Below are 14,128 nucleotides of genomic sequence, written 5' to 3'. Positions count from 1 at the left end.
GATGGAATACACCAATAAGTTTAGGTAAGTGTTAGCCGGTACATGTTTGATTTTGTTAGCATTGTTTTGTCTGGTATGGTTCCAATGATGTGATTACAGTTATGGCCTCAGTCCTGTAAGCTGATAATCTAGTGGTGTAGGTATATAAAGGTTTCGTTTCTGCAGATATTCTTACCTTTGGCGTTCAAGACTATGTCCTGGAAAATGATGTTGGTTAACTTTCTAAATGAAGTCTGTTGGTCTTGGTGTGATTTTTTGTTTTTTTACATACAAATGACTAAAGAATCATGTACAAAAAGCAGTTGTCAGTGGTACTTTCTTTAATTTTGACATGGGTCTAAGTTGTGTGTTTGAGAGAGTTCTATATTGGGCAGGACATGGAAAAAGGTGTTTGTTAGAGGCTCAACTATGCTAAACAATTAAATATATCCTGAAAGTGTCATATTAGCAGGGAGATCTTGACAAACTGGTGAACTTTTTGTGAACTTGTGGCTGCTGAGTGACATGAGATTCAGTTAATAGTTCATTTTAAGGTTGTGCTCTTTTAGAATTAAAGAGCCCTTCAAATGGGATTATTCAGTTTCCTTTGGAACAGTGAAAACAGTGTTGTGATACTGGTATATTTAGAAGATTGATGGTTATACCACTTGTACAAAGGTGCAATTGGGATATACTGGCTTGCTTTGTTTAATACATTTGCTTTTTCATTCTCAACTTGCCCTTTTGAGGCTACATCAACAGGCTGATTCAGTCTGTATTTGGAGGAGTTTTCTAACTTTCCCATTGTCCAGATGGTGGTCAGGCTACATACAGTGGGCAATAAGCTGAACATAAAGTCGACCAGCACTCGACCTGGCCTGTGGCTTTGCATCTATTTATAAACCTTATGACATAACTGAGGGGGTGGGGCAGGCCAGGACACGCCTATAAATAGACGTCGCCAGACCCAGAATTGGGCTCGGTTAGGTCGTGGGTGGGAGGCAGAAGGGTTAGACCCGCACCCAACCTGGGCTCTCTTTTGATGATGTTTTTGGCCCGGCCTGCATATCACTAGTGGGAGATCATGCTCACACTTAGTCTTGTTTGTTTTTTTCTTGGCAGAAATTAAAGCACATTGTGTCTTTTTTTTTCATTTCAGGATGAAGTTGCTCATACACTTACAGAAAGCAGAGTTTTGCAGAACACAAAACACCCCTTTTTGACGGTACGTTTGTTGAGACATGTCTGAACTTCGTTTAATTCATTTTTAATTAAAGGGAAAATACACTTCGCTTTTTGACATGAGCCCATTTCTGGGGTATTTAAAAATGTGCATAAACAGTATCTGAAATTCCTGATTCCACATATAGAAAAATAATCATGATACAGGTATGGGACCTGTAATCCAGAATGTTTGTCACCTCTGGTTTTCCAGATAAGGGATCTTTCCATAGTTTGGATACCTTAACCCCTGTATGTAATAAAAGACTGTTTGTCAAAGAGCAGTAACGCATACCAACCAATAAGATGTTTGTTTTTAAACAGGTGACCAGTAAATTCTAGCTGCTGATTGTTGCTATGGGTTACTACTCCTGGGCAACCTTTGTGCCTTTTAATATATAACATCATAATTAAAGTAAAAAATCTTTTAAACATTAATTTAAACAAGTCGGATTGGTTTGCCTCCAATCAGGATTAAGTATATCTTAGGATAGAGTACAGAGATAAATCATATAAAATCATTTTTAAAAATCTGAATTATTTCGATAAAATAGTGTCTATATGAGATGGCCTTTCCGTAATTTAAAGCTCTTTGGATAGCAGGTTTCCAGATAACTGATCTCACACTTGTAATCATAAGTAAGTTCCCCAAATGCCTTGGATACACAGTGTAATGCAACCAATCCCTTACTTTGTTCCATTGTAAAATTATGGATTTGGGACTTTGAGTTTGTCTCCCATGCTTAAATCTGGGTACCACAGCTAACAAATCTCCCCAAAATGCTTTCTATCCTGCAGTAAATTAAAGCACAAGGAAACTTTGTCCAACTTTCCCACCGGAAATTTACTTTATTGCTGGTGGGAAAGTATTTTGTGGAGATTTGTCGCTCATGGTAGCCAAGATATACCAGCAGCCAACAAATCTCCCTGTGAGCCATGAGCCTTTATGTCCAAGATTCCATTACTACCATGGTACGCAGTGAGGGAGGGGTTGCGTTACATGTGACTCTTAAAGAAAAAAGAAACCTCAAAAAATTAAAATGTAATAAATATAATTTACTGTCGACCTGCACTGGTAAAAATTTTGTGTTCACTTCAGAATCACTACTGTAGTTTTGTATAAGGGCTTTGATCCCCGATATGCCATCCCATTGGCTAGAATGTAAATCGCCAGTGGGATGGCATGTGCAGTGATTTGCCCTAAATCAGCTGCTGTGTAGCCATCGGGGCAGCCAAAAAAGGAGAAAAGGCACAAGTTACGTAGCAGATAACAGACAAGCTGTGTAGGTTCCCATTGTATTCTGAGTTTCTGTTATCTACTGTGTAACCTGTGCCTTTTTTCTGGCTTGAATGGCTGGCCCAATTGCTACACACAGCAGTACATAATATATTAATTACCTTGATACACTTTCATTTTTTGGTGTCACTGTGCCTTTAAGTGGGATGGGGAACTGGTCCTATGTACACAGAGATAGATCGTTGTTTTCATTAAGTCTGGAATAGGGTATGTTTTTGTAGAAAATAAATTATATTTATTTTTTTTGAAGTTCAGAAAAGTTTTGAAGTTCAGTGACTATTCAGGTTTTCTGCATAAGCCCAACTAAATCTGCTCATGTAAAAAAGGAGGGGTATATTTTCCCTTTAGAAAAATAAAAATATTAAATATTGTAATTGTTGTCCTGTTCCATTGTTCCATTTCTTGTATTTTCCAGGCATTAAAGTATGCATTTCAGACCAGTGACAGACTCTGCTTTGTTATGGAATATGCTAATGGTGGAGAGGTAAGATGCCAGTTTTCTATTGATCTATGAATATTGTTTAAAAATGAAGGCCTTTAAAGTGTATTTTACTAGCAGACTCTTCTCTTGACCACGCCCCCTTAATCCTATCCCTTACAAGCGACACAAAAAAACCCTCCTGTATGTGGAGACTTCCACCAAAGTGGATCTTCACCCCAAAAGTGGCAGAGGCATTTACACCACAACTAACAGTGTAATGGGAACAATACGCCAACACAGGCTCACACAGTATGGGATGCATGTAAAACATATACCAGGGGACACTACATATCTTTAATAGCTGCAACTAGGTGGGGAAATGAAGCCAATATCAACACTGCTAAAATATCCCTGGAAAAAGCAGAACAAAAGGTAGTAACTGACCCTAACAACACCCACAAAGAGGAGCTGGCAAATGCGCAGAGGCACCTCGACTCACTCTATGTGGAAAAGTTCTCTCTCTCAAAGAGAACTATATTGCAAAGCCTCCTGGTTTGAGAGAGGGGTAAAAAATGGGAAGCTACTTGCAATACTAGCTGGGGATGATAACCCCTACAATGTAATAGCAAACATCAAAGATAATAACGGGAATCTACTGTCACAACAAGAACAAATAGTGGAACGCTTCAAACAATACATATGCAGCCCTTCCCCACCCCCTCCACAAGAGCAACTAAATAACTTCCTAGACAGAATAGAACTCCCCTCTATCCCACCAGACAGCAAAATGCACCTAGACAGAGATATCACTATAGAAGAAGCTATTACAGATATGCCGCCAGGTCGTACCCCTGGTCCAGACGGCCTTCCAGCTGAATTGTACAAAGCCCACTCTCAAATACTGTCCCCCAAACTATGCACCTTATACAATAACATAACAGACACCAATGTTCTCCAAGAATCATGCTACATGGCACATATCATACTTGTTCCTAAAGCTGGCAAACCCCCAGACAACTGCGGCTCTTACCGCCCCATAGCTCTACTAAACTGTGATACAAAAGTTTTTGTGAAAGTGCTAGCTAACAGACTAAAACGAATTGTAAGATCCGTAATCCATCCCGACCAAACCGGATTTATCTCACTAAATGCCACAGACGTAAATATCAGATGGCTATTCAGTAATCTAGAATATGACCATGACAACAAAGGGAACAGAATTGTGGTATCCCTTGATACAGCTAAAGCCTTTGATACAGTGTCTTGGAGCTATTTGTGGGAAATCCTTCGCCGCTTTGGATTTGGTGGCAGATATAGGGCTTGGGTAAGGGCACTCTATTGGCAACCCCAGACAAGGGTCTTGGTTAATGGGTGGCTAATTGACCCCCTCCCATTTGAGCACGGAACGGGGCAAGGGTGCCCTCTTTCTCCCTTGCTATTTGCTCTGGCGTTAGAGCCCTTAGCGACACTACTCGGGGACTCCCCAACATACCAGGATTACAGGCCGGCAGAATAATAGAAAAAGTATCACTATATGCGGATGATATGCTTCTATATCTAGCCAACCTGAATGAGGCACTATCTAATGCATTGTCCCAGATTACTAATTTTTCCAATAGATCCACTTCCCCTACCTCAAGTAAAGCAGATAGGACAATTACAAGTAGTACATTCATTTAAATACCTGGGGGTTGTCATCAACAAGCAACATACCAAATTTGAAGAAGACAACTTGACCCCGATAGTCCACAACCTATCCAACAAAATAGATACATGGACACAGCTACCCCTCACCCTGCCAGGCAGAATCAACCTACTAAAAATGGTATTTCTCCCCAAATTTTTATACATTTTTCACAACTCGCCAATACCACCCTGTGCCAAATGGTTTAAACGTATTGACTCCCTGATCCTAGGGTTCCTATGGGCAGGAGAACACCCTTGCATAAGCCTAAAAACCCTGCAAGCCCCTGTTACCCAGGGAGGCCTGGCCTTACCCAACATGAGATTTATATTACCAATTAATCTATGCACACTGGTGGTTAACCCCACATCAGAAAAACACATCCACACTACTCGAAGCCAATATATTGGTTTCACTTGAAGTGCTAGCAAACTTAACATACAGAGGAAACTCACAACACTACACAACCACTACCCCTATGCGCGCAGTTATAACCGCTTTTCAAAAGGCCCTCAAACCCACCAAGGCCCACAACAAGTATGGTCACGTTGGACACCATTATGGGGCAACTGTACCCAACTTTACCTCCCTACCCAACATTGCCCAATGGGCTTCCTATGGGGTTAAACAATTGCAAGATATACTAGTAAATGGGAACCTCAAACAATTCCAAGAACTCAAAGAAAGCCAAATCCCACAAACAATGCACTTTAATTACCTTTAACTCAGACACACTTTTCACTCCCAATTTCCCACCAAACCGGTGGAAATGAAAGACACCACCGTAGAAAAATACGTACGCAGGGAAAACCTTATCAAGCCCCTATCCTGGTACTACACCATTCTATGGCAGGCTTACCCAGATCCCCTGGCTAAGGTACGTGAGAAATGGATGCGTGACATACCTAGCTTTAAAACAAATTCCAGACTTGACAGTATCTATAGCGGACAGGTATATACAAATGAATTTCCTTAACCGGGGTATACCTTACACCACACAGACTTTCCAAGATGTTTCCCCACACCCCAGATACCTGTATAAAATGTGATACAAATGAGATACAGGCTCATATATGCATGTGTTCTGGAGCTCTCCAGCTGTGCAGAACTTTTGGAGAGAAATCGTTGACTGTATCTCTGACGCCCTAAGCTTTCCTCTGATTCTGGCATCAATTGTTTGTCTACTGGGAGTGCCAGAGGACTTAGGTCTCACACACCACTCCAGACTTTGCTACCTCCAGCTTCTCGACTATGCCAAAAAAGCCATTCTTTTACAGTGGAAATCCTTGGCCCCCTCAACCCTACCGTTCTGAAGAACTCTAGTTAACAACACCCTTACCAACCAGAAGCTGACCTACCTCGCACGGGGTTGTCCTAAAAAAATTCATGCAATATGGGGCCCCTGGTTAATCTCCCATGAAACCCCAGAAAACTCCACAGACAGCATACCACAACAATGAAGACAAACTGGTTCCAATCTCTCCAGCTCTACACTCTGCCTCTCTTCCTTGCTCTTTCTCCCTGCTTCCCCTCTGATTTTTGTTCTTTTTTGTACTTTTATGTTAAGTTGAAAAATGCAAAAATAAAAACTTAAAAAAAAAAATGAAGGCCTTATATTTGCAGTTTTGCAAGAAATGTAAGTTTCCTAGTATCTTCTATAGTCCCAGCAATCATTTTAAAGTCCTAGGTGTTGCATCCTTTTCATGACTTGCTTAGTCCAGCATTTAGAATATATTGATACTGGCACATTAGTGTCAGTATCTTTAAGCATTGGTTGAATTATTATGGTTATATTCCACTCGGCTTTAATACTATTTGAAACTTTCTGGGATTGGTGGTTATTACCTTGTGAGCATCAGACTTGAGTGCAGTGCTTGCCTATAGAATAACCATAGCAGGTAAAGCTTGAGTTTAGCAGCTGGACTCTCTAACTATGGAGCCATGCTGTTGTAATATGTGCATAATGCGTTTTTTAGTTTTTACAATTTTTTTTTTTTTTTGCAATGGCGTTGTAAGATTCATCTCAGGAAATTAAAATCTAATCGGTTACAAATTCTGTATCGATTCTAAGTTTCTCTTCTCAATTCCTCTCAGAAATATCTTTCTACATGTAGCTTTGTATCAGTCGCTTGTTTAGAAAGATAGTTATCTTTTTTTTTTTTTTTTTTTTTTTTTAAATATCATTTTTATTGTTTTTTAATACAGGTTTGCAGTAACTGCCCTACTATGTACATTGTACAAGGTTGGCGTAGCCATCATTTCAAGATGCAGAGGTTAATTGTCTGGGGGCTTCATGTCGCCTCCGGTGTACCAGGGTTTAGATCCAACCATGGGGACCAGATTTTTTTCGAATTTCGAGGGGCAGCCACGGGCTTCATATGTAATTCTGATTGAGGGTAGAGATGTATTAATAAGGGACTGTCATATTTTCACTGAGGGTGTGTTGTTTCCCAGCCAGTTTAATATTACCACTTTCTTGGCGTAGTATAGAATGGTCCGAAACAGAGATCTAGTTTTATTAAGTGGCACGAGATCTTTGATCTGAGCCAGCAGGCATATTTCTGGCGTGCATAAACCCCAGGTTATCTACCATGTACTTGATTACCTTAAACCAGTATCTTTGGATTGGTGGGCATTCCCAGGCTAAGTGTAGGAAGGAGGACCCTGTGTTGTGACATCTGGGACATGTTGCCTCAGCATTGCGTCCCATTTTTTGCAGTTTGAGGGGCGTTATGTATAGTTGGTGAATGAACTTATATTGTATTAATCTGTCTCGTAGTGAGATCAGTATATAACACATCTACAGTCAAAAGATAGTTATCTTTAATACGTTTTCTAGGCAGAGGGAGTGCACACCAGCATATATGGCATAACTGTCAGTTAAAATCTGATTCCTGCACGAAGAAAGACCGGGAAGAGTGCCCAGTAGGGAACAGAATTCTGAACTGATTATATTTAGCTAATATTAAATTATTTTCGTGATAGTACCCCTTTAAATAAATGTGTTTTTTTATTGCCTATTAAAGGCTACAGTGCAAATTGATTGTTATGCATCATTGTCATTTCCTTTTTTTTTATTGAGAATTTTCTTTAATATTTTATTGTGCAGCTCAAATTCACATGATTGTATTTTGAAACAAATTTTTTTTTCAAAAATATTATTTCCATGATTCTTATACAAGACTGAAATGTTCTTCATGGATCCCTGTGCTCTGTCTTGCAGCTTTTTTTCCACCTTTCACGAGAACGAGTTTTTACCGAGGACAGAGCACGCTTTTATGGAGCAGAGATTGTGTCTGCTTTAGAATATCTACATTCTCGAAATGTGGTATACAGAGACATCAAGGTAGGAAATATAAAGGAGAAAGCTGCCTATCCTAATTGTCAGTATATGATAGAGTCCAGGGACCTTAAGTGTGGGACTGTCAGAAAAGGATCCTATCTTCTGAACTGAATACATGTTTCCTATTAAAGCCACATCATAATGTAAATCATAGCAGTTTTCTGGTCTGAGTTCTGCTGATCTGATCTCATTAACCAATATAATTGAACATTTCTTTATAGCTGGAGAATCTCATGCTGGATAAGGATGGTCATGTCAAAATTACAGATTTTGGTTTGTGTAAGGAAGGCATCACAGATGGAGCTACCATGAGGACTTTCTGTGGCACACCAGAGTACCTTGCCCCTGAGGTAGATTTTTTTTTACGATGTATAAAAGGGCTACTGACTGGCTTGTTGATGCTATTGTTGTCTAGCCTTTCCAAATATGTCTTTTCTAAAGCCCCTTATAAAGGGTCCTAATCAATTAAGTTAGAAGGGGGGCATGCTTAATTCAAACAGGATGTGTAAACTTTTGTCAATGGGAAAGTGGCCCTACACAAGTTGGAGTTTTTATTTAATTCCACTTCTGTAAGAAGATATTTTGACTAAAAATACTTGGGGAAAAAAATAAAAAATACCTATTTTAATATAGAGAAACATAATAAATACATTTTATTTTTTTTAGCCTCATTGCTCCCGAAGGCCATCTCCATTTATACAATTTTATTCAAGTAATTCAATTTTTAAAAAAAGATTATTTTCTTTTTTTCTGTAATAATAAAGCAGTACTTTTTATTTGATACTATCTAAGATATAATGAATCATTATTGGGGTCAAAACAATCCTATTGGGTTTATTTAATGTTTAAATTGTGAATAGATTTGGGGAATGGAGATCCAAATTCCGGAAAGACCCCAAGTCCCCCAGCATTTTGTATAATAGGTCCCATACCTGTAGCGATTATGTATAGAGTTAAGGTGCCCATACACATGAAGATCCATTCGCTTGGCGAGGTCGCCAAGCGAGCAGATCTTCACCCGATATCCCCACCTACGGGTGAGCAATATCGGGGAACATGTAGGATAATTTGATCGTTTGGCCCTGGGGCCAAGCGATCGAATTATAATGGCGGCAATGGGGCAGTTGGTTCGGGGACCGCATCAACGAGCAGATGCGGTCCCCTATCCGACTACATCTTTTAACCTGCCCGATCGATATCTGGCCAATTTGAGGCCAGATAACGGTGAGGCATGCCCCTCGTTCCTGCCCCTACACGGGCCAATAAGCTGCCGAAACCACCACATTTTCAAACATTGCACCCGAAATGTGTTGACTGTTAAGATTAGGTAATTGACCGCTCATGTTCCAGTTATGAGGCATTGATAGATTTTGTGTGCCTGTTGGGAGGCATGAATACATTTCATGAGCTGCCAGACTTAATGCAATCCAGTTTATCACATAATGGTCGGCTGAAACTGATTTCTATTGCGTTGACCCAATACCCATCAGGCAGGTTTGGGTCACCAAAGGAGTCAGCTTGCTTGGGTTTGGCTGGGTGTGATTCTTGTACAGGTATGGGATTTGTTATCTGGAAACCCATTATACAGAAAGTTAAGTTTAAAATTATTTCCTTTTTCCTTGTAGTAATAAAACACTACCTTGTGCTTATTCCCAACTAAGATATAATTAAACCTTATTGGAGGGAAAACAATTCTATTCGCTTTAATTAATGTCTTAATGATGTTTAGTAGACTTATGGTATGGAGATCTAAATTACGGAAAAACCCCGGGTCCCAAGCATTCTGGATAACAGGTCTCATGCCTGTACTTACTTGTCTATGCCTTAGCCCCTTTTGGTGCTCTGTTAGTTTCTCTCCTGCAACCCCCCCCCCCCCCCTCCTATGGTGATGTCATTGCTGTGGAAAAGCCCTCTCAGTGATGTCATTCCTCTTACGTTTTTTCCGCCCCACACATCACTGTTGCCTTCTAGTAGTCCCCAAATAAAGCAGTGGTAAGACCTAATATCCTACATTTGTGGATGCATTTAAAGGTACAATTGAAAGGTATTGTTCTAGCTATGACTTTTTATGAATAACATACATATTATTTTTGACAGATTCTGCAATAGATTTGATAATAAATAGAACACCAATGCCGTGTTAGGAATGAAAATGTCATTTTTTTTTCGGGCTAGATCTAAATTAAATGATCCTGAAATCACTGTGTCTTTAGGTGCTTGAAGATAATGACTATGGCCGAGCTGTGGACTGGTGGGGTCTTGGAGTTGTGATGTATGAAATGATGTGTGGCCGATTGCCCTTTTATAACCAAGACCATGAGAGGTTATTTGAACTTATCCTTATGGAGGAGATCCGCTTTCCCCGTACATTAAGCCCAGAGGCCAAGTCTCTGCTTGCTGGGCTCTTGAAAAAGGATCCTAAGCAAAGGTAGGATATGCGATTTAGGATCCTTTATATTGATTATACTGTAACTTGATATCTTTACAGAAAAGCCACTGAAATTTATATTACATTTTGCTTTCTTCAATCTTATTATATATCATTCTAATCTGTAATTTATTACTTCCTATAAAATTTAGATTAGGTGGGGGCCCAAATGATGCCCAGGAGGTCATGTCACATCGATTCTTTGCTTCTATCAATTGGCAAGATGTAACAGAAAGAAAGGTATTACATACAAACTTACTTTTAATCGACAAAATGCTGTTTTTAGACAATACCCTGGAGTTTTTCCACACAGACTATTTTACTTGTGTGATGATTTGCCTTTGTTCAGGAGCCAGCATATACCATACTATACCATGTTTGCAGCTAAAGGAAAGGATGGTAGTGTCATGCATGCCTTTTGTGCTGGTATGGGCTCACTTCTGTATTCAGCATGTGAAGAAATCTGGCATCTTAAACATAGAATCTGTTTGTAATCAGTTGACAAGATGGTGTAGTTTCAGAGATCTGTGGAATAAACCTGTGCCAAGGCAAGCAATATGACCGCACCACACTGTAACCAAGAGCAATGCTGCTTTAAAAAACTATTTTAACCTAGAATATTCTGGTTCAGCATAAAAGGGGTGGTGAATGTTGAAAAATAAAAATATTTGTCAAATATTCCAGCAGAACTATCACAACTAATGTTTGGTTCAGCTGCAGTAAATTAAATCCAGGTTATTTAATAAAAAAAATGCCCTTGTTAGAGTTTTTAGTCTGTGAGACAATACTGAATCAGCTTTTTCCTTCTTTACTTGTCTGTCTTCAGCTTACTCCTCCTTTCAAGCCACAAGTCACATCAGAGATTGACACAAGATATTTTGATGATGAATTTACAGCTCAGTCTATAACTTTGACGCCTCCTGACAGATGTAAGTACAGATAATTGATCACTTAATAATTAAGTCATTGTCATTGATTCCCTGCTGCACTATAATAAACCTGTAACTGAAATTCCTTTAGTGTGTAAAGTATTGAGGTATTGACCTTCACATTAAAAAGCATCTATCATCCTGCTGTCAATACATAAAAGCCCTTTGATTAACTAATATGTGTTAGTCCAGGGTTTGGCAGACTCATTTGAAGCCTTCCAAGGAAGTCCAAGCTTTGGATAGGACATGCCTTCTTTCATAACATGGTTACCGGTATTGTAAAACATTGGTGTATCAATTATGCAGTCAGTAGTAAGACTATCTAGAACTGCAAATAAGTTTCACCCTTTATTCACTTTTCACTCTTTATTACCTCCAAGCTGGGTCATGTGTTTCAAGGACAGCAAATAAACATTCTCCATAAAGCTTGCCCTAATCTTCAGTCTTCAGCCCCATTTCTATTACTTCAAGCACACCAGATCTTCAGTTTGATCTCCATGCTATTGCCACAAGTGCCCTCAGGCAACCAACCCCCACAGTTTGGGAATTAATGGGTTAGTCCAAGACTGCTTGAGTCAGAACCCAAACACTGCATCTTTGCCGCACACCAGCTTCTTGCACAGTACAGAATATTATGATGCATCAATATTAAAGAGAAAATATGCCCCCTTTTTGACTTGAACCTTTTCAGTTGTTCTTGTGTAGAAAAGGTGCATAAAGACTATCTGAACTTACAGATATAAATATAAATGTATTTTAGTGTTACACAAACATACCAGATTCCACAGATTGCAGGACACCATGATAACTCCAACAAGCTATTTCCCAAGATCCCCTATGCTGAAAGTGTAAAGCAAACCCCTCCTTCATTTTGTACTATTATTAAGTAAGGAATTCTGGGACTTGAAGTCTGTCTACTTACCATAGTTGGTGGTGCACAGACTCTCTAGAAAGCAGATGAACCCAACCCCCAGAATTAATCACTTCACAATGGAACAAGATATGAGTTAGGTTGCAACACAGTGAGACTCTTAAGGTGCCCATACACTATAAGATCCGCTCGCTTGGCGATGTCGCCACCTGATATCCCCACCTACGGGTGGGCGATATCGGGTAGCAAGGGACTTGCTGGGGCCAAACGATCAGATTACATTTGAGCTTATGGGGCAGTCGGTTCGGGGACCGCATCAACGAGCCGATGCGGTCCCCGATCCGACCGGATTTTCTAACCTGGCCGATCTAGATCTGGGCAATTTCAGGCCAGATATCGGTCGGCCAGGCAGCTCTGTTCTGCCCATACACGGGCCGATTAGCTGCCGAAACGGTCCAAGGGACCGATATCGGCAGCTATAGTCGGCCGTGTATGGGGACCTTTAAGGTGGCCATACTCTGTAAGATCCACTTGTTTGGAGGTGGCTAAATGAGCCACCTCCAGCTCCAACCTTAGGTGGTCATATAGGGAGAAGATCTCTTCTCCCTATATGCCCACCTAAGGTGGGCAAAATCTGGCTAATTGGATTACAATAGGCGCCTTCAGACAGAGGACCTCATCAATGGGCTGATCCAGTTCCCGATCCAATGGAGAATTGTATCAAAAGCTTGCCTGATCAAGATATTGGTCAGGTAGGCCAGCCAGGGTAACCTATATACAGGTATATAAGCTGGCAAATCGTTCTGTAGCACCCAAATCAGCATCTGAAATCGGCCTGTGTATGGCCACCTTTAGAGTCGTAGGGAAGTGGGAAACCGGTATTTATGGTTTGATTTTAGTCTGTGAAATCAGGTATGTCTATGTTAAAATAAAATACATTTATATTTATAGCTGTAGGTTCAGACGGTGTTTGTGCACCTTTTCAACATTAGAACAGCTGAATCATTTTAAAAGGGGGGTGTATTTTCCCATTAAGATGTGTTCTACATGCAACATTTCTCTGCCTCTTGCAAGAAATTATACCATTCCATCTTACTTGTTCAGATTATTCAGATTAACTATGCTTTAACTCATTGTTGCTGTTATGGTTATTAGTGTTACTGTTAAAGCTAATGTAAAACCAATTCTTTCTCTCTTTGCAGATGATAACCTCGATGCCTTAGAGTCAGATCAGCGCCCTCACTTTCCTCAATTCTCATATTCTGCAAGCATACGGGAATAAAGTTATTCAATACAGTGACAGCTGGGAAGGCAAACTAAAAAGACTTTTGCATTCTACTGGAAGAGGAAATCATTTTGCTCCCTTCATGGAATACAGAGATTTTTGTATAGCCTCCCACATTATTACATAAGAGACTGCAAATTAGCAGAGGAAGGAAAACAAATCCAGCACAACTTTACCTAATGGACAAAATATCATATTGAAGCCACAAAGAAATGGATTGGTTCATGCATTTTAAACTGAGTTGCCTTTTACTGCTGGAACAGTGGCAGGATTATAAGCCATATAGTGAGAGGGAGCAAATTTCAGGGTAGCGATTCATCCCAGAATGCTTTGCAACCTCCACAACAAGGCTAGGATCTCTCATGCCAGAGATGCCTGGTGACTGTAACGGTACAATACTTTTAGTTTGAGATTATTCAGCAAGAAAATTGCCACCCATTCAGTGATTTAATGTAGGAGATGTTTATAAGCTTCTGGGATATAATGTTGGCATCCCAATCAGTTTGGTACAACCAAGAAACACAAAACTGTAATTTTGTGTTCCTTCATGCGTTTTATCATCCTACTGATTTAAATGAAAGCAGCCTTAACAGAACAACAATGGCAAACTAAAGATTTTACTCTTCTATCCTCGGTAAGAAACTTGCACCAGAAACACTTTCTCTTTTTA

At 39.9% G+C, this 14,128-nt stretch overlaps 1 protein-coding gene across 2 annotated transcripts in view; it reads left to right on the top strand.

Moving 5' to 3' along the window:
- akt2 (v-akt murine thymoma viral oncogene homolog 2) overlaps positions 1-14,128 on the top strand; it is a 46,993-nt gene that overhangs the window by 31,811 nt on the left and 1,054 nt on the right. For both annotated transcript variants that reach the window (NM_001123464.1, XM_031890196.1), the window contains exons 7-14: positions 1,139-1,204; positions 2,913-2,981; positions 7,826-7,948; positions 8,167-8,295; positions 10,159-10,373; positions 10,526-10,613; positions 11,200-11,302; positions 13,376-14,128. The exon at positions 13,376-14,128 is cut by the window's right edge and continues 1,054 nt beyond it. In NM_001123464.1, coding sequence (NP_001116936.1) covers positions 1,139-1,204; positions 2,913-2,981; positions 7,826-7,948; positions 8,167-8,295; positions 10,159-10,373; positions 10,526-10,613; positions 11,200-11,302; positions 13,376-13,455 — 873 coding nt within the window. In that variant the 3' untranslated portion in view covers positions 13,456-14,128. The remainder of the gene's footprint in view (positions 1-1,138; positions 1,205-2,912; positions 2,982-7,825; positions 7,949-8,166; positions 8,296-10,158; positions 10,374-10,525; positions 10,614-11,199; positions 11,303-13,375) is intronic.

The sequence above is a fragment of the Xenopus tropicalis genome, chromosome 8, assembly GCF_000004195.4.
Source record: "Xenopus tropicalis strain Nigerian chromosome 8, UCB_Xtro_10.0, whole genome shotgun sequence".
NCBI lineage: Eukaryota > Metazoa > Chordata > Amphibia > Anura > Pipidae > Xenopus > Xenopus tropicalis.
The sequence above is the reverse complement of the archived record's forward strand: the minus strand, read 5'-3'. Positions and strand labels throughout refer to the sequence as shown.